The sequence below is a fragment of the Myotis yumanensis genome, unplaced genomic scaffold (assembly GCF_028538775.1).
Source record: "Myotis yumanensis isolate MYYU_CA2020_CCGP unplaced genomic scaffold, mMyoYum1.0.hap1 SCAF_11, whole genome shotgun sequence".
Classification (NCBI taxonomy): domain Eukaryota; kingdom Metazoa; phylum Chordata; class Mammalia; order Chiroptera; family Vespertilionidae; genus Myotis; species Myotis yumanensis.
In genome coordinates, this window is record NW_027223762.1 from 44,383,030 (window position 1) to 44,402,570 (window position 19,541).

Here is a 19,541-nt window from a genome sequence, read left to right on the forward strand (position 1 = left end):
CCTGGGCCAGCCGCTGAGGGAGGCCAGTCCTGTGACAAGTGTCTTTTCAGCTGGGCATGTGATAGCAGTTCTGACTTACAGCTCAGAGGATCCCGTGTGTGTTTCTTAAACCCCTTGAGAGAATGCCATGTGAGTGGGGGGTTATCTGCCTCCAGACTTTGGGTAGCCTGTGCCTTCCCTGTTGGACCCAGTACCGAGGGATTTCTGCCCAGTTTAGGGCACAGTGTAAGAGTAGGACTGGCCCTGCCAGCTTCCCTAGTAATAACCGAGGCCGACTCGCCTGCCTCTGAATTGTTCTTTTCCACATTTGAGCCCCCTGTTTTCAGCCATCCAGTAGCCCCACCTTCTGCACGGGTGGCTCTCATTGAGATCAGATAGGAACCACCTGTTGGCCTGGGGCTCCTGGAAACCAGGTCTTGAATACTTTCTGGACTGTTCCTGTCTCCATCTGCTCTTCGGTATTTAGTTAGCTTTCCTTGATACCCTTTCTGACCTGCTCATTAACCACGCTGTTATTTGATTGCACAGCGTATTAGGTTACCCGATGCTTGGACCCTTAGAGTTCCCTTAGGCTGGCTGTCCATAACAGACAGTACTTAAGCCATATCTGGTTTTCCTCTGTGTTTTCTATTTTTCAGTATTTACTTTCCATTTTCGTTTTACCTAATATTTTATAATAATTTCCTCTTGTAAACTTGAATACCTTTGTGTGTTGTAATGATGTTTTTATGTCAATAAGAGGACAAATTTGTTACTGGACACCCAATGATCAGGACTGTCAGCCTGTCTCTCCTCGGTGGACCACAAAACAAAGGCCTTTTACTGAGACACTGGCTAGGCTGGGAGATCCTAGTCCCTCAACCTTCCTGGCCATTGTTTAGTTTCTTATCCAACACCCAAGGAGTACACTTCATGGCTGTTACCTTCGATCAAGTTCTGAGTCACTGAAGGAAGAATCAGAATGAGTAACTCCAGCTGGAGGATCTTTTTCCTGGCAGGAAAATTAAAATGTCAGATGTGGAGCAGGTTTGAGGACTCCCCTGGAGGAGATCCTTTTTCCAGTGCTTCCCTTACCCATTTCGTCTCTTTTCTATTCTCTGGCCCCATGGCCAACACTGCACACGAGGGATACAGGGCCCTCGCTGGGATGGGTGGGTTAGTTATTCCTTCATTAGAAGGCTCAGCCAGGCTAGGTGGGCGGGGGGGTATGGGATGGGCCAGGGAAGAGCGAGAAAGGGTGATAGAATCATACAAATAGGAAGTGGCCAAACAGAAAGTTGAAGAGATCTCTGATGGAGGGCGTGATGGGAAGCTCTTGAGGGGGCTGGCAGGATCCCTAACCTGGTCTTTGAGGAAAGTGGCAAGCTCAACATTAGGAGCAACAGGGCCTGGACTCAGGTTGGGATTTCAAGCTGTCTTGTCTCAACGACAGGACTGTCTGCCAATAGGGAGCTGAGGCTGGGAGCGGGTAAAGGCAGTAACAATCCCCCAGGATCTTCATAAGCAATGTGCATCCCTCCCAGGAAGCCTCCCTTTCAGCGGGTATAAGATGCAATTTGTACAGAATCAGCCCAACTACTGTGACCTAAGTTATACTCCAAATGCGATGCTACCTGTTTTGCTAAAGGACAACTCACTGGGCCAGCGTGTGAGCATCAGCCTAGGAACCAGGAGGTCACATGCCTGGGTTGTGGATTCAATCCCCCCCCCCGCCCCCCCCATCACCACCACCTACATGTGGGGCATGTAGGAGGCAGCCGGTGAATGATTCTGATGTTTCTATCTCCCTCTCTGAAATCAATAAAAATATATTAAATATGTAAAATAAAGGACAACTCAGTTTGGATTTGAGCTCTCAATCATCTCAGCAATCACTAAGAAACATTCTGCCTAGCACAGTGGTCCTCTAACATCTAAGACCACCAGTTTCCCTGAATTAGAGATGGAAGTTCCTTGAAGTGGAGGGTTAGTAAGGAGAAGAGAGACACCATGTGTTTTACTTACTGGAAATGCAGTGGATACCATTTTGGGGATCTGTTTGGACACTTTCCATGGGAATCTTTATAACGGAGGGAGGAGGGAACTGGGGCTGGAGAGAAACAGTGGGAAAAGCTGATGAACACCAATACAATAGCATTGCCTTTCTGGCCAAGATGGGAAATACATGCATCCACAGTGTGCAAAGTGCCATCCTCGCCTCCAGATGTGTGTAAAATGAATTTGTGCAAAATGAATCCCATTTTTTCATTGAATATATCATGTAATCCAGAGATTTTTCCCCAACCCTGGAATAGTTCGGGGCACATGGTAGCCATTCAAGTATTTATTGAATGAATCTGAAAGAATAGTATTTGTCTTTAAAAGGCACTTTGACTTGGTTTCCTTGTTCTTAGACCCTATCTTTGAAAATGGCCTAAACCATCAACGAAAAACATGAGTGAATGATGGGCCTCTTCCCTTCCTGGACGAGGATAGTAATTGAGGACCAGGGGAGTTTGGGGCCCTCGCTTCCATCAGAAGATGGTTGAATCAACACCCATCAGTCAGCAAGGATTTAACTAAGAACAGTTTTGACCTGCAAAAGGCAAGATCACTAGGAGAACAATACAAGGATGATGCAGGGATGTGGTTTTGGGTCAAACTGGGAGAAGGGGAGCCAGACCTGGTATTAGGAGATGTCATGGGCAGCTTGGTATACTGGAGATGATCAGATGCAAAGTCAGGAGTGACTATCTTAATTCCCTCTAAGGTATTTAGCTCTGTGTCCATCTTGGGTGAATCACTTCCCTTTTGGGGGACAGTTATATCATCTGTAATGAGCACTTGAACTAGACAATCTTTCCCCCTAGCATTTTGTGACTTACTGTAAGTTCTGGACTGGCTTCTTGTCTGTTGACTCCCTAAGTGTTTGGGGGGTGGAGTGGGGAGGAGAATGGGAAAGGGAGGGGTAGTCAGGGCAACCCAGTGGTTGTGGGCATCTGGGGAAGGTAGCCATTCTCAGTGAGGACTGGGCCTCTTCCCCACCTCCCGCCCTGACACCCTAGGGGCAGGACTAAGCAAACTGTCCCCAGTCCTCCTGTCCCGGAGTCCAGTCTCCTAGTGAGCTCCCACCGGAACTGCCCCACCCCTGCCACCCGCTCCATTCTTTGGAGGTCAGTCCTTATAACCTCTGTGATGGAGCCAGGCTTTGCCTTGTTCCCTTAGGGCAGTGGTTGGCAAACTGCGGCTCCCAAGCCACATGCGGCTCTTTGGCCCCTTGAGGGTGGCTCTTCCACAAAATACCGACTTTTGCGCATGGGCCATGAAGTTTCAATCGCACTGTATGTGCGCGCCCGCACGTGGTATTTTATGGAAGAGCCACACTCAAGGGGCCAAAGAGCCGCATGTGGCTCACGAGCCGCAGTTTGCTGGCCACTGCTTTAGGGGACTGCACTGCTGTTGATAATGGCCAATGTTTCCCTGGGTGGGGGCTCCTTCACCCTGGCCCACCCTGAGGATAGTCACAGAAACAGACAAGCTCTCAGCCCCCAGACTAAGATTAGCAGAAGTCTCGGCCCATCCTGGGCTGGGTCGCTGCAGGCCGCCTGGGAAGCCACCCCATCCCGGCCCTGGCTAACGTGGAGGGAGCCTCTCAATCTCCCCGCCTAGGCCCAGCCTCACATCCTCCCCACCTCCTTGTCACTGTCCTCATGGGCCCCTTTCCTTCTCTTTTTCTTCTTATTCGTCTCCTTTTTCTCCTTCTCTGGGAGGATGTTGTCGATCCAGGCTAGATCGTGCTGGGAGAAGACGAAGTCCAGCAGCCTTCGGACAATGATGAGGCCCAGGATCTGCAGTGAGAGTTGGGAGAAAATGGAAGGCTCAGGTCCCCAAACTTGGGCACAGTCGTTCCCCCTCAGCAGCCATGTTCAAGGATGTTTTCTGGTCAATGTCTTTTTAAAAAAATATATTTTATTGATTTTTTACAGAGAGGAAGGGAGAGGGATAGAGAGTTAGAAACATCGATGAGAGAGAAACATCGATCAGCTGCCTCCTGCACATTCCCTACTGGGGATGTGCCCGCAACCAAGGTATATGCCCTTGTCCGGAATCAAACCTGGGACCTTTCAGTCCTCAGGCCGACGCTCTATCCACTGAGCCAAACCGGTCAGGGCTGGTCAATGTCTTTGGAGCCATCTCAAAGTTCCCACAACCATTATTCACCAGCTCCCCACCGTGGACCCTGCCTGGCTTTCCCAGTGACAATGCCTACCCGGAACCCATAGGGACCCATAAGGACAGAGCCTGCGATGGCTGAGGTGGGGAGCCAGGTGGCAGCCATGGTCGGAGAACTACAGTTATTCTTTAAATCGGTGGTCCTCAAACTTAAGCTTGCATCAAATCCCACGCTGCTGGGTGCTGGGGGACACGAACGAGAAGCCTGGGTCAAAAATCACTTACGTGGAGCCTCCAGGAGGGCACATTCAAATCCTACTCCTGTCCTCCCTCTGCCCCGCTCCAGCCCTCCAGGCTTTGGGGCCCACCAGGGCCTGGGGCCACTTCCCTGTGATGGGCTCATCTAGGAGCCAGAGGCAACATGTTTTTGGCTTTTTTCTTCTCTTTCTTATTTTGGAATACTTTTAAACTTACATAAAATTTGCCAGAATAGTCACAGAACTCTCATGTCCTTTCCCCAAACGTCATGTTAATGACATTGGACTTTGAAGTTCTTCATCTCTGATTCTAGCTCTTCCCACCCCCCAGTTAGCTTCTCAAATTCAGTTAGTTTGAATGATGGAAGGGTTTCTTTTCTTTCTTCCTTTCTTTCTTTCTTTCTTTCTTTCTTTTTCTTTCTTTCTTTTTTGTTTTTTTAATTAAATCTTTATTGTTCAGATTATTACAGTTGTTCCTCTCCCCCCCCCCCCATAACTCCCCTCCACCCAGTTCCCACCCCACCCTCCGCCCTCACTCCCCACCCACTGTCCTCATCCATAGGTGCACGATTATTGTCCAATCTCTTCCCGCATCCCCCTCACCCTTTTCCCCTCCCAAAATAGTCCACTCCCTTTCTATGCCCCTGATTCTATTATAATCACCAGTTTATTCTGTTCATCAGATTATTCACTTGATTTTTAGATTCACTTGTTGATAGGTGTGTATTTGTTGTTCATAATTTGTATCTTTACCTTTTTCTTCTTCTTCCTCTTCTTAAAGGATACCTTTCAGCATTTCATATAATACTGGTTTGGTGGTGATGAACTCCTTTAGCTATTTCTTATCTGTGAAGCTCTTTATCTGACCTTCAATTCTGAATGATAGCTTTGCTAGATAAAGTAATCTTGGTTGTAGGTTCTTGGCATTCATCACTTTGAATATTTCTTGCCATTCCCTTCTGGCCTGCAAAGTTTCTGTTGAGAAATCAGCTGACAGTCGTATGGGTATTCCCTTGTAGGTAACTGAGTTTCTTTCTCTTGCTGCTTTTAGGATGCTCTCTTTGTCTTTTGCTCTTGGCATTTTAATTATGATGTGTCTTGGTGTGGTCCTCTTTGGATTCCTTTTGTTTGGGGTTCTCTGCGCTTCCTGGACCTGTAAGTCTATTTCTTTCACCAGGTAGGGGAAGTTTTCTGTCATTATTTCTTCAAATAGGTTTTCAATATCTTGCTCTCTCTCTTCTTCTGGCACCCCTATAATTCGGATGTTGGTACGCTTGTCCCAGAGGCTCCTTACACTGTCTTCGTATTTTTGGATTCTTTTTTCATTTTGCTTTTCCGGTTAGGTGTTTTTTGCTTCTTCGTATTTCAAATCGTTGACTTGATTCTTGCGATCCTCTAGTCTGCTATTGGGAGTCTGTATAATATCCTCCATTTCAGTCAGTGTATGCTTAATTTCCAGTTGGTCCTTTATCATAACCTTGAGGGTCTGACTAGATTTCTTGAGGATCTCACTACATTTATCAGCGGTCTCACCAGTCTTTTGGAGGGTCTTACTAAATTTATCGGCGGCTTCTAGAAAGTTCTTGAAAAACCTTAAAAGTGTGGTTTTGAACTCTATATCCAGTAGTTTGCTTTCCTCCATTTCTGTCATTTGTGTCCTATTTGTCTCCGCATTTTTTGTGCTTCCTTGTGTTGATGGAGTGGCTTTCTGTGCTAGGTGTCTTATAAGGCCCCTCTTTCTTTCTTTCTTTTTTCCTTTCTTTCTTTCTCTTCTCTCCCTCTCTCCCTCTCTCCCTCTCTTTCTTTCTTTCTTACTCCTCACCTGAGGATAACTTTCTATTGAGTTTTAGGGAGAGTAGAAAAGAGAGGGAAAGACAGAGAGAAATATCAATGTGAGAGAAACACATCGATTGGTTGCCCCCTGCACAAGTCCAACCAGGTCCCAGGCTGGGGAGGGTCCTGCAACCGAGATGCATGCCCTTGACCGGAATCAAACCCGGGACCCTTCGGTCCACAGGCCAAAGCTCTATCCACTGAGCCAAACCAGCCAGGGCAAAAGGGTATCTATTTAGCAAGATCTACTTCTGCACTTGGTTTGAATGTCAGCAGCAGGGACCTTAGTCTCCTTGTCACATTTGCCCAGCTTCGCCATCCTGCCCCAGCGCGGGGGCGGTTGGGTGGCATTTGCCACCTGAGTGGAGTGGAGGTGGGAGTGCGAATGGTCACTGCAGGGTCTGACCACTGCACAGACCACCTTCCCTGCCCTCCCCGCCACCTGCCCCACCCCAGCTGGCCTGGATTCACAGCTCCAGTCTTATTCTGTGCCTGCCTGACCAGAGTCAGCCCACCAGGGAGGAGAAAGCGAGAGTGGACCTCCAACGGGAGGGGAAGCCAGCCCCACCGCACTCACCATGACCGGGAAGATGATGGCGGCCACCGTAGACTTGAGGATCCAGAGCACGGCCAGGCAGAGGATCTGCACCAGAGTGAAGAGGTGGATCCGGCGCAGGGGCACGTGCCGCAGGAAGGCGTGGTCCGGCTGGTGCTTGGCCGGCATCAGGAAGAGCTTGCAGCGTTCCCAGAACTGGCGAGGGGGCAGAGGCTCAGCCAGCAGTGGGGGCCCGGGAGCCCTGCTAGGGGCTTGGGGTGGGGGAAGCGATGCTGCAGTGGGGCCTCATAGAGGGGAGCCCTTGGTCAGGCGTTAAGGATGCACAGAGAGAGAACTGGAGGCATAGGAGGACATACAGCGAGATCTTATACAGCAAGAGCTCAGGTGAGGGCTTGGGCCCTGGGTGAGGGCTGGGCCCAGGAACTGGCCACAGATGAATACCATCCACAGTCAAAGAAAATGCAACTTAATTGCAACACAAGTAATTCAAAACATCCTGGTATATCATGGTAAATAAAGAACAAAACAAGCCTGGCCGGTGTGGCTCAGTGGTTGAGCATCAACCTATGAACCAGGAGGTCAGGGTTCGATTCTCGGTCAGGGCACATGCCCAGCTTGCAGGCTCATCCCCAGTAGGGTGCGAGCAGTAGGCAACTGATTAATGATTCTCATCATTGATGTTTCTAGGTCTCTTTCCCGCTCCCTTCCTCTCTGAAATCAATACAAATATATTTTTAAAAAAAGAAATAAAAGAATGGAACAAAGTGTGTTCTTCTGCCAGAGTTGCCCTAGAGAAGTCAGAGGCGTAGTGAAATGCTCCCTGGAGTCAGCCCCACCTGGGTTTTGAATTCTGGGCCTCAGTTTCCTCATCTATAAAATCGGTATCAGAGGGCCTACCTATACAGATTTAATGATATCACACCTATGAAATGCCCGGTATAGTTATTTACTTGGCACATAGTAAATGGTAGTCTTATTATTATCATTATTATTTCATTGAACTGGGAAAGCGAGCACTTGGGGTCTTGGTGACATGGACCCAGACTTGGAGCGCTGACCGTACAGGGAGGGCCTTACCTGGATGCCATTCAGGGAGGCCACACCCATGTAGAGGAAGACTCCATACAGCACGGGCATGGGGATGTACTGAAATGAGAGAGGGGAGCAGAGAGGCTGTGGGCTGCCCTGTTCTGTATGAAAGTGTCTGCCGGTCACAGCGGCAGCCTGCCTGCCCCGGCTTCCTCCAGGCTAGAGGAGCTGGGTGTCTGGAGGATCAGAGGGTCTGAGAGCAGGTCTGGGGCTCTTCTGCCGCCTTCTCTAGCTGGGTGGCCCGTCCATTGTGCAGTGCTCCCCTAGCCTGGCCCCCAGCTTCAGGCCCTGGAGAGCCATGTGTCTGAAGACGTAGCTTCTGGAACATGGGAAAGCTCCATAGAAAGGCCCCTGCTTATTCCTGTCTGTCCCTTCCCACCTCAAGTCTCCGCTGAGGGCCCAAAGCTGGGCTGCTCAGCTTGTAGGGAGCTGGGGGCCTTTAGTGAGAGACCTCCATCAGCAGGAAGTACCTGCTGACTAACAAAATCCATGCATCACACACAATCATATGAAGAAAACAAGAAGAGCCTGGCCAGCATGGCTCAGTAGTTGAGTGTCTGTCCACCTATGAACCAGGAGGTCACGGTTCGATTCCCGGTTGGGGCACATGCCCGAGTTGTGGGCTCGATCCCTAGTGGGGGACCTGCAGGAGGCAGCCGATCCATGATTCTCTCTCATCATGGATGTTTCTAGCTCTCTCTCCCTCTCCCTTCTTCTCTGAAATCAACAAAAAGATATTTTAAAAAAAGAAAGAAAGAAACAAGAAAAAAAACAATGTTATGCCAGCCACCACTATTCACCAACTCACCACTAGTGCTCACAGGTAGAGTGCTTACTTTTTCAACAATGGGATCATATCATTGGGCTGTCCTGTAGTATCATTATGACTCTTTAGAAGCCTTTTGAGGTATTTCTCCACGGTCTCTCTAAGCTGTGTTTCTACTTTCCTTTCACTTTAGCTGCACCTGCCGCTCGCCACTGTGAACCAGGCTGCTCTGCTTCACTCCTGGGGTTTTCGTGTTGGAGCATATGACGTGGGAGAACTAAAGTACCATGCCCAACAGTTAGATACTATTTCAGCAGGTCAATCAATCTAGCCAAACAAACGTCCTCTCTCTTAAAAGAAATTAGACTGTGTTCATTTTATGAACATAAAGCATGGTCTGGACCCATATGCTGTCAACCTAAGACATTTGAGCTGAAAGAAAGGAAATGTGGGGCCATGGCATCATTCCATTTGTACACTGCTTGGGAGATGTTTGCCAAATTATGAAACAAGGTAAAAATGTAAAGGAACAACACCAGTTCTCAAGCTAGAAATACTTTCCATGGCAAAGGAATCAATTAACATCGTGGCTCTTCCGTTCTTGTTTTTCACACCGTCACCCTGAATGAGTCGTTCTGAGGTATTCATAGGGGGAAATATCTGCATAAGATTGGAGCAGCTACAACTAAGATGAACTCAAGACAGCAAAGTCTTTGTGGGCCATGATTATGGGAAAGGGCCACTGATAGGTGTTATGGGAGGAACCGTGTCCCCAAAATTCATGTGAAGTCCTAACCCCCAGGATCTCAGAGTGAGGACACACTCCGAAGGGACTCCCGTTTGATTTCATCTCTTCCAGCTGCTCTGGAGGGACATGAGCAAGAGGAGCTCCAGACTGAGTTGGAAAAGTCACTTAGGTGCCTAACACATGCGCGACAGAAACGCAGGAAACAGGCCCCACGATCACATAGAGAAGCCTCCCTGCAAGTTTTAAAGCAAGGAGGCCTCTCGTGAGCCATAAACACAGCAACGTGGACACACAGCCAGCTCGGGAAGCTCCTGGTCTAAGCGATGGACCTTGGCAGAACTTTCTGAGGGAAGCGTTTCACAGAAAGGTGTGGTGGACCCTGGACGGGGTGGGTAGAACAGCGAGGCCGACTGCTGCTGCTGCTGATACAATTTTCCAGAAAGCAATGATGATGTTGAAACATCTCTTTGGCCTAATAGAATCCTGCCTTTTTAGGGGCCATGTGGGACCCTGCCCCAACTTTGGGGCATCAGGCCAGTGGTTTCGCAGGCAGACAGGGTCCTGGGGGAGGGTGCAGGGCCTCACCTTCAGGATAGGAGCCAGGAAGACGGAGATTCCCGTCAGGATGAAGACGATGGTGCCGGTCACTCTCTGTTCCCTGGCAGAGAAGAGCACATGGTCAGGTAGACTGGGAGATGCTCCATGACCATTCCATGACCCTCTGTGGGCACCTCAAGGTTATGGCCAAGGCCCTGGCCTCTGCCTTGTCCCCCCATTCCAGAGTGTAAGCCTGCTGCTCAAAGCCCAGCTGAGCACACACACGAGAAGAGAGGGAGCCCTGCAGAGGCGTGGGTATTCTGTAGGGGTGTTTGGGAGGTTGTCCAGTGCAGTGACTAATAGTGGGGGTTCTTGAGCCTGATAGACTTAGGTGGGCTCTGCCGCTTACTAGTTGTGTGAAATCAGGCCCTAAATGTCTTCACATCAGAAGAGAGATAATGGCATCCACCTGGGGGCTGGTTGTTGTGAGAATGAAATGGGATATAAAGTGCTTATTACCTCTGCCCTTTGACTACAATAAGATCCCACATTTGTAGGGCACGACTAATGAGGATTGGGGGGAGGGGGCCTGGCTGCTGGCGGAGCGGCTGTGACTGGGGGGGGGGGGGGGGGGGGGGGAGAACAGGTGGGTGTTCCCGTGTGCCCAGGTCCAGACATGGCACAGGTGGGAGCTGGGGGCTCTGGGTCCAGCTGTCTGGGGCTCTGGGGTCTGGGAGGAGACCCTGCTCTGACCAGAGAAGTCTCACTCTGGGCAGACTGGGCAAGTGGGGTCTCCTGGGGCAGTGGGGAAAGCTCTGAGGACAGCCACTTCTGAGAAGGCCAGGGTGAGGCGGGGGGCTCACCCCAGAGAACTTCAGAGGGGGAAGGTGTGCTTCTGTGTCTGAAACAGATCAGGGACCTGACATGGACATGAGAGGAACTGAGGTGACAGGCTACAGGCCACATCCCAGGAGTGGGGACGGTCCGGAAGGCTCTCTGAGGGAATGGAGATCGAGCAGGACCCAAGCCCACAGGAGGGCTTTGGGGGACAGTGAGGGCAGGGTGTCTTGGAGAGGAGACAAAGGGACAGGTCAGACGTGGCCTGTGGGGCTCTTGAGGGGCCCATATAGGCGAGAGCTGAGAGTGTGGATACAGGCCATGGTGGTGCTTGGAACCCATGAGACAAAAAGCATCACTCAGAACTGAATTTTCATCTCCCTCCCCCCTCCCTTCAGGAGTACCACTGCTCTCCATGTGGCTCCTGAGCTGTCAGAGCAGGGGCCCCTTTTGCCCAAATAACGTGATGGTAAAAGAAACCTGCTTCCCCTCCCCCAAACTGACCACTCCTGCTCAGAGGGTCCCCAGGCCCAGAGCCCCACCTACCTGACCCCCAGGAACTGGGGCTGCTCCCCTGGGGCACTGGTCTCCGTTTCCATCTTGAGGCTGTCGATGTGGGCAATGGAGATGACGGTGGCAGCCACGTACCAGGGGAGGCCCATGAAGGAGCACAGGGCCATAAGGATGCCCACCCAGAACAGGTCCAGGTGGTAGCCAGCAGCCTTCTGCAGGGGCAGGAGAGGAGAAGCTGTCTAGGAGCCTGTTGCTGACAGGGTGGGGGTGAGACAGAAATCTCCCCAAAGCAGTCATTTGGTAGAGCATGGTTCAGGGCTCCCCTTGACCTTCTAGAGCAGCGGTTCTCAACCTGTGGGTCGCAACCCTTTTGGGGGTTGAATGACCCTTTCACAGGGGTCGCCTAAGACCATCCTGCATATCAGATATTTACATGACGATTCATAACAGTAGCAACATTACAGTTATGAAGTAGCAACGAAAATAATGTTATGGTTGGGTCACAACATGAGGAACTGTATTTAAAGGGCCAGAAGGTTGAGAACCATTGTTCTAGAGGGAACACTGAGGGGCTGCCATCCTGTAGTGCTCAGGCCTCATCGGCCTCAGGGTTTGGTGAGCCAGGGAAGGGGCACAGGTGAGGGAGGAGAGGGGTGTTCAGACTTGAAGAGGCCCTGGGCTTGGGTCCTTGGGAAGAAGGGCTCCTACCAGTGGCCACAATGTCTCTGCAGTTCCTGAATGGGGGCCCTGGCTGGGACAGGCCCTAGACCAGTGATGGCGAACCTATTGAGCTCGGCGTGTCAGCATTTTGAAAAACCCTAACTTAACTCTGGTGCTGTGTCACATATAGAAATTTTTTGATATTTGCAACCATAGTAAAACAAAGACTTATAGCCGAAACCGGTTTGGCTCAGTGGATGGAGCGTCGGCCTGTGGACTGAAGGGTCCCGGGTTTGATTCCGGTCAAGGGCATGTACCTGGGTTGCGGGCACATCCCCAGTGGGAGATGTGCGGGAGGCAGCTGGTCGATGTTTCTCTCTCATCGATGTTTCTAACTCTCTATCTCTCTCTCCCTTCCTCTCTGTAAAAAATCAATAAAATATATTTTAAAAAAAAACAAAAAAAAAACAAAGACTTATATTTTTGATATTTTATATATTTAAATGCCATTTAACAAAGAAAAATCAACCAAAAAAATGAGTTCACGTGTCACCTCTGACACCCGTGTCATAGGTTCGCCATCACTGCCCTAGACCAAACCTAGAGAGGCCCAGATTGGGATGGGGGAGAGGGTAGCCTGAATCTCCCCAGACCCAGAGGCAGGGTGGGGAGTTGCAGGAACCGGAAGAGCTAAGGATGCTCCTCTGCCTCATGGTTCTGGGTCAAAATCCCGTTAGGATCTGCTCTGACTCCCAGGTCACTGTCAGGAGGCACAGAGCTGGAGGGTCTCCTTGGGAGAAGCAAGGTGCCCAGTGGCCCACGCTGAACTCGGTCCTGGTCTTTGGATCAAGTCACTCTGGCCCTGGGGGCCTTATTGCATTTGCAGGTCCCATTTCTCCCCCCGCACCAGAACTCAGTCTTCTGGCCTCATATATTGCTTCAGAAATGGCTCAGAATTTTGACAGATTCACCATCTGCCCCTTTAGTTCCCCTGACTTTGTGGAATGAGGGAGGTTGTGCCCCAGCTCCTAGCACCAGCCTTACCCTCAGCTTGTTTTCCTTCCGGTTGACGATGACAGCTGTGATCTGCTGGTCCATGAATATCAGGATGGTCACCAGCAGGGCGGGCAGGATGCTCGCTGGGTACACCCACCATGGGTTCTTCCCAAAAGGGGCCACAAACCAGCCTCGGTCTGCCCTTGTGGGCTAGTGGAGCAAACAGAGAGGGCCCTTTCCTCTCTCCCTGTCCCAGTGCCCTTGCCACCCAGGGCCCCCCTCTCCCCGCCTTCCAGCCTCCACCTGGGGCTCTTTTCAAGTGCAATCTTTTCCCTTCAGAACATCGACACCTGCAACTTTAGGACAAAAGAGCCCAGAGGCAGACAGATTTGGGAAGGAAGGGGGTCATTGTGGCAGCTGCCCGGGGTTGGTTAGGAAACAGGGGGGTGCACAGGCAGAGGGTGTTGGGAGGGAGCTTGCAGCCACCACTTAATTGCAAACTAAAAAGGTGCAGAAATGAGGCCCAACAGGCAAGAATAAAGAATTTGATGGGCCCATTGCCTGATGCTCTCCTTCAGTCACCTGTCTGGGGAGCATTAGTATACAATTGTCTGTAAAGCACTGAACATCAATGCATATTGAGAATAAGGGGTTACCTATGCTGTGGTTTATTTTTTGTTTTACTTAAGAAAAAGAGGTGCTTTGATTTTCAAGACCAACACCAGTTTTATGGGCTGCGCTTAAGCTCCTTAGGAGAACCTTGAAGTGATATTGTGAAGGTCAAGCCCTCAAAGTCAGGAAGGGCCAGTTCTAGAACCTGTACTCTCCAGCCCCATATAGAAGGAGGGTGCTCCTTGGGAGGTAGTGGGACTCAAGCTTAGCTACAAGCAATGGCACAAACTATGGACTCTGGGGGGATTTGTGAAGCAGTGGTTCTCCTGATGCTGGTCTGGAACCACACTTTGAGAATCACTGTTCTAAAGGGTCATTTTCAACAGAACCCAGGTGACCAAGCTTGCAGACTGCCAGGAGTCAGGGAATTGTAGGCCCTCAAGTGGCAATCAAGGGCTTCAGCTAGATTCCATCACCTCCCCATCCTGTGGCCACACAGTGGGGTTTCGTTGTGAATATGGCCCCAACCCGTCAGCTCAAAGGATCTCCCCTGGGAGGCTGTTCTGCACAGGAAGGGTGGAGCATGCACAGAGAACCCGCAGGGTCTCTTGGCTGAGAGTTCTGACAGTCAGATCAGTGTAGAGGGGACCAGATCTGCGGCTGGTGAGCAGCAGAGCTACTGCCCAGAGCAAACCTTGATGACACTGGGCACATGCAGCTTGGGGGTTTCCAGCCCGAAACAGGCATCGATTCCACAGAACAACAGGATGGAGAAGACAATGGAAAAGTCAGCCACCAGGGCCCGGATCTGCAGAAAGATGAGCAAGTGATTGAAATAGCCACCCACCTGCAGGTGGATCTAGTTCCCAGGCAGCAAAGAGGAGGATGGTTACGAGCGTGGGCTTGACCTAGGCTCGGCCCTCACTGGCTATGTGATCTTGGGAAAGCATGTCACCTCTCAGAGCCTCGGTTTCCTCATCTGTTTAATGAGGATAAGGATAGCACCTACCTCATTGGCATAAGTGAGCTATGATGCATTCCAAGGGCTTGGCATTTATTAGTCCAGGTGGGAACTGTTGTTATGCACATGGCATGGCAGCCATCGCTGACATCTTTTGGTGTGACAGACTGAACTGGGTCACCCAACAGTGCTGGTAAGGACAACAGCTGAACTCTGAAGAAAACCTCAGCTCCTAAAAATGTGTGACAGATTGTTGCTCTGCCACCCGGACCCCTGGCTACCCTCAGACCTTCTTTCCACTAAGAGTCCGTGGCCTCTTGCTCCTCTGTTTCAGGAGGCCCATCCTAGGCCAGGCTCTGGACCTCATCTCCCTGCCCTCTGACCGCCCTTCCACACCACCGGCCACCCTGTCACCCTTTTTGTATCTCTTCAGAGACAGCAGTTTCCAGAGAACAATAGGGAAAGCAATTAGGAGGGGCAGGGGCAGGCTACGTATGGCACAATGAATTCGTTCCCTGTACCTCCTACTCCTCTTTAAAACGGATATTAAAATAACATATGTAATTAATTTAAAACATTATGGAAAGAACCAAGATCTTAATAAATGGTGAGGTATACCATGTTCATGGATCAGAAGATTCAAAATTTGAAGGTTGTCATTTTTCCCCAAATTGACATGTAGCGTCAATATAATCTTATCAAAACTCCAATAAGTTTTTATTTTGGTGAAATTTAAGATGATTCTAAAACTTATTGAGAAATGAAAAAGGCCAAGGCATTATTGAAAAAAGGGTCAAAGAGGGAGAGGTTGGTCTGTAAGATATACAGACTTATTATAAGATTGTGAAGATTGTGATATTGGCACACAAATAAACCAATGAAGCAGAATAAAGAACCTAGAAATAGACCCCATCATGTGTGAAATTTGATAAATGGCAAAGGAAGCATTGAAGAGCAGTGGGGGAAAGAAAGATTTTTTTAAGTGCTGAAATAATAGGCAATCTATACAAAAACAAAGAAATACTATTTCATACTATATGTCAAAAGCAATTCTGATAGATTGTAGATATAATATGAAAGGAAAACAATAAAACTTTTGGAAGATAACATTAGAGAATATCTTCTGTCCAATATTTTCCTCAAAGAAAATTTTGATATATTTGATTACAGTAAAATTAATAATTTCTATTAATAAAAAGATATCATTAAGAAAGTTACAAAGGCCAATAAAAGAGTGTGAGAAGATAGTTGCAACACATCAGAGAAATGGACATTTAAAAAACACAGAGGTACTACTACCCAAAAAGGCTAAAGATAAAAGTCTGACAATACCAAGTGTTATCAAGGGTACTTAACAACAAGGGGACCCAGTTCTCTCTGACTCCAAGTCTGCGCTGTTAACCTCAAAAACCTCAGTGAGCCAGTGCTGCTGTGTCCATCCTGCGAGCGGGTCAGGATCTTTTCAGGGAGATCTTGTGAACGGTCTGACTACAGGTCCCCTTCTAACTGCAGGGTGAGCTTACCTTGGTAGGAAAATAGCGGCTGAATTTGAACTTTTTCAGGGTCAGGGTCATAGAGTACGTCCCGAAGAAAAGGATGAAGGACATGAGTGCCAGGTCTGGGATGAACTGGCAGGAATTCCCGAGCAGGCGGCCACCGTAGTTCAGACACTCCTTCTTGCTCAGCAGGGACCAGTCCAGTGCTGTGAGGTTAAGGGGGTTGTACTTGGAGACCAAGCACAGGAGAGAAAGGGTCAGGGCCATCCTCATGGGTCAACTGTGCACCCCCCTCCCTGCTCGCTGCAGTCCTAGGCAGCCCACACGCCCCTCCTGCTCTCTGAGGGGCCCTAGCCTTTCTGTCCTATGGCCCAGCCACAGAATGATGCTCCTGGAGGCAGGTTGCTTTAAGGAAGGACCATAGGAGGCTCCGCTGGGAGAGTAGAAGCTGAGATGTGTTCTTACTTGTGTTCGAGGATGCACTGCTGTGCTAGCAGGGAGGAAAAGCACAGAGGTGGGATGCCTTCCTCCTCCGCAGGCCTCGCTCCCAGCTCAGCTCACCTCCTTCCTGGAGTGTCTCACACATACTCCCTTCCCTATCCCTGTACACACCCTCTCACATATTGGGGCTCATATCCCACCCTTGTTTGACCCTTCTTGGGTCAGCTGCTTCAGGCACTTCCCCTTTTGGTGTCCCCGATGCCCAAAATCCAGGGCAGGCAACCATTTTATATGTAACCACATGAAGAGAGAGGCCCAGCCGTCTACTAAATATGGAGGAATGTATATGATACATTCTTACGTATATTCCTATACACATATTTATATATATATACATATACAGTATATGTTCTTAACATATATATACATACACATATGTGTTCCTAACATAAGTGTACCTATGTGTACATATATGCATATACCCACATATATATTCATATATATGTCTCTAAGTGCAATAAAAGGAGGAATAAAAGGATAGTGATTTGTAATAAAATTTAACATATTTTTAAAAAATTTAATGTGTACATTTCAGGCACGTACATAATGAAGTAAACAGATGCTTGCAGTTATAATGGATGTGTGGATAAGAGAAGCGTGGTGGTTTGCCATAATGACAATGCCCCAAAGAATCATGATTCCCCGTGTTCACGCTCCTTTGCAACATGACACTGACAGTTCTCATCAAAAGGTGCAATCTATTTCACCGCCCCTTTAAATCTGGGCTCCCCGGGGCCTGCTGAGACCAACAGGATGGAAAGGAAGTGGTTCTGAGCAGGTTCTGAGCCACGGCCTCAAGGGGCCTTGCGGCATCTGCTCTCACCCTCTGGAACCGTGAGGCCACGGTGCTGTGAGAAGGCTCAGGGTGGGAGAAAAACCACATGAAGAGAGAGGCCCAGCCGTCTACTAATGTCAGGTGTCCCTGAATCACTGTAGCCATTCAACACGCCCCCTGCAGGGTAGCATGCCTCCACTGCTCCATTGGTCTGGCCCAACGTCTCTCTCCCAGCTCATCTCTTGTGGTTTCCTTGCACGACCCTCACCTCACACTGTCTCAGCCGATGGTCCACTCACTGTCGTGCACAGGTTTGTGCTTTCCCTCTTGTGCCCTTCTGCCTATGCTGGTCCCTCGACTGGAATGGGAATGTACTTCCCTCTACAGAAGCCACTTTGCCGTTCTTTAAGCCCAGAGGGCGTTCCAGGGTCTGCAGGAGGCCTTCCCCCCAGCTCGGAAGCACACGCTTGGCCCGTGTTTGACACATGGCATGCTCTGCGTGTGCTGTCCGGGACCTTCCAGGTTCATCTCCACAGGCTGAGGACAAGCAAGTTTGAGGGCAGAACCGGGTCTGTTCCCACATGTCTTCTTAGCCCTCACAGCACACACAGCACCTTGCAGATAACAAGTATTCAGACACAGGCGCTGGCTGATGCCATTCCTCCTCTCTCAAGATTAGATATTTGAAAAATCTTAGGTTAAATTGCCAACGGAACCGTCAGCCACCTGTGCAGCGGTGACTGAAGGAGCGACCTCAGGGACATGAGAGGCTCAAGAATCTCCCCGAGCGCCAACCTACCCTTCAGCTGCTTTCGGACTTCCCACCATTGGAGCCTGAATCTTTACACATTAAATTTTTACAATATACATTACATTTTATTATAAATTACTCTCCTTCTCCCCCTCCTAATAATGGGGGCTACCGCTCATTATTATTGGGAAAAGCAGGCCAGGTCTGAGGGCCTGGGGCCCCTGAGCACAAGGACAGACCAGACACAGTGAGGAGGGGCATGAATATGAAGTAAACAGGGAGGGGCCTGCAGGTGGGAACTGGGGATCCCAGCTAGAAAGGCAGGAAGAGGTAGAAAGGTGGATGGGAAACTGTTCACAGCGTTGTTTATGCAGCCTTCTTTATTCCTCATGTCTACCTCCCCTGTGTGTGTGTGTGTGTGATATTTATGCACATCCATCTTATGGAGTAAGGCATGTTATAAAAAGGGATTTTGACAGAATATACATAAAATTAACATGTGCATTGACAAGGCTCCACAGGGGACCCTGATAGGCAGCTGGGTTGACCTCTGCAAGTCTGGGTTGCCATAAGATGGCCTCCGTTTCCCAACTTTCCCACTCTCCCCACAAAGCTCTCAAGTGGTAAGAGGAAAGGACTTACCAGAGAAGTGTTGGTGTTTGGTGGCAGCAGGGCTGAGGCATTGAACCCGGTTATGTTCGCTGTGGGTGAGCGTAGGACATGGGGAGGGTCAGCAGCTGCTGGGCAGGGGGCCTGTGACCCCCCACTCCGGGCCCCCACTCTTCCCATCTTCCTCCAGTCCCATAGAGCCAGGGATTGGCTCCTTTGTGAGGGCAGCTCATCGAGCCCCACCCCTCTGTACTCTCCTCACTTTGTCCAGGGACAGCGGGGGGTCAGGGGGGGAGGGAAGGAAGGGGAGCAGGGAGGTGGTGGTGGCCGGGCCACAGCTCCAAGACCAGCTGGGCCAGGCTAAGGCAGCTGCTCTCTGATGCTGAAGGGCTGGCTCTATAACCTGAAATAAGGGAGCTGCTGCCAAGACCAAGGGCTGACACCCATCAGTGAATAACATGCCTTGTGCATCCCTACCGGTCACTGGACTCACGTCTTTAAACATTTTCAAAGAACTTAACTCTATGCCATGCACCTTGCCAAACCTTTACACACACCATCTGGCTAAGTTCCAAATCTGAAAAAAGTCCCCCCATTTTAAAGAAAGTCCCCCCATTTAAAAGATGAGGTAACTGAGGCCCAGAGAGGTCAAGTAACCTGTCCATTGCCCAAGGTCACACAGCTCATACTTGGAGGAGCCATGACCCATCCCAGGCAGGCTGGCCCAGAGCCTAGACACCTCCCAGCTCCACCCAGCGAGCGTCTTCCCTGTCCTACTCCTCTCCACACACACTTCCCTTCTCCCCGGTCCTGGCCCCATCCACGTGTGCCATTTTTGTTTGTTTGTTCGTTTGGTTGGTTTTTAGGTCAGCTGGGCCTGCAGAGCTGGTTG

At 49.8% G+C, this 19,541-nt stretch overlaps 1 protein-coding gene across 3 annotated transcripts in view; it reads right to left on the reverse strand.

Annotated features, from left to right (window-relative positions):
- The window catches only part of SLC4A5 (solute carrier family 4 member 5), a 73,979-nt gene that overhangs the window by 3,142 nt on the left and 51,296 nt on the right, over positions 1–19,541 (reverse strand). For 2 of the 3 annotated variants that reach the window (XM_070429504.1, XM_070429506.1), the window contains exons 14-24: positions 18,683–18,741; positions 16,041–16,241; positions 14,251–14,364; positions 12,993–13,154; positions 11,322–11,500; positions 9,987–10,059; positions 7,876–7,944; positions 6,820–6,993; positions 3,672–3,827; positions 2,005–2,089; positions 924–991 (exon numbers count right to left, since the gene is read on the reverse strand). In XM_070429504.1, coding sequence (XP_070285605.1) covers positions 957–991; positions 2,005–2,089; positions 3,672–3,827; positions 6,820–6,993; positions 7,876–7,944; positions 9,987–10,059; positions 11,322–11,500; positions 12,993–13,154; positions 14,251–14,364; positions 16,041–16,241; positions 18,683–18,741 — 1,307 coding nt within the window. In that variant the 3' untranslated portion in view covers positions 924–956. The remainder of the gene's footprint in view (positions 1–923; positions 992–2,004; positions 2,090–3,671; positions 3,828–6,819; positions 6,994–7,875; positions 7,945–9,986; positions 10,060–11,321; positions 11,501–12,992; positions 13,155–14,250; positions 14,365–16,040; positions 16,242–18,682; positions 18,742–19,541) is intronic. The other variant, XM_070429507.1, reaches the window with a different exon arrangement.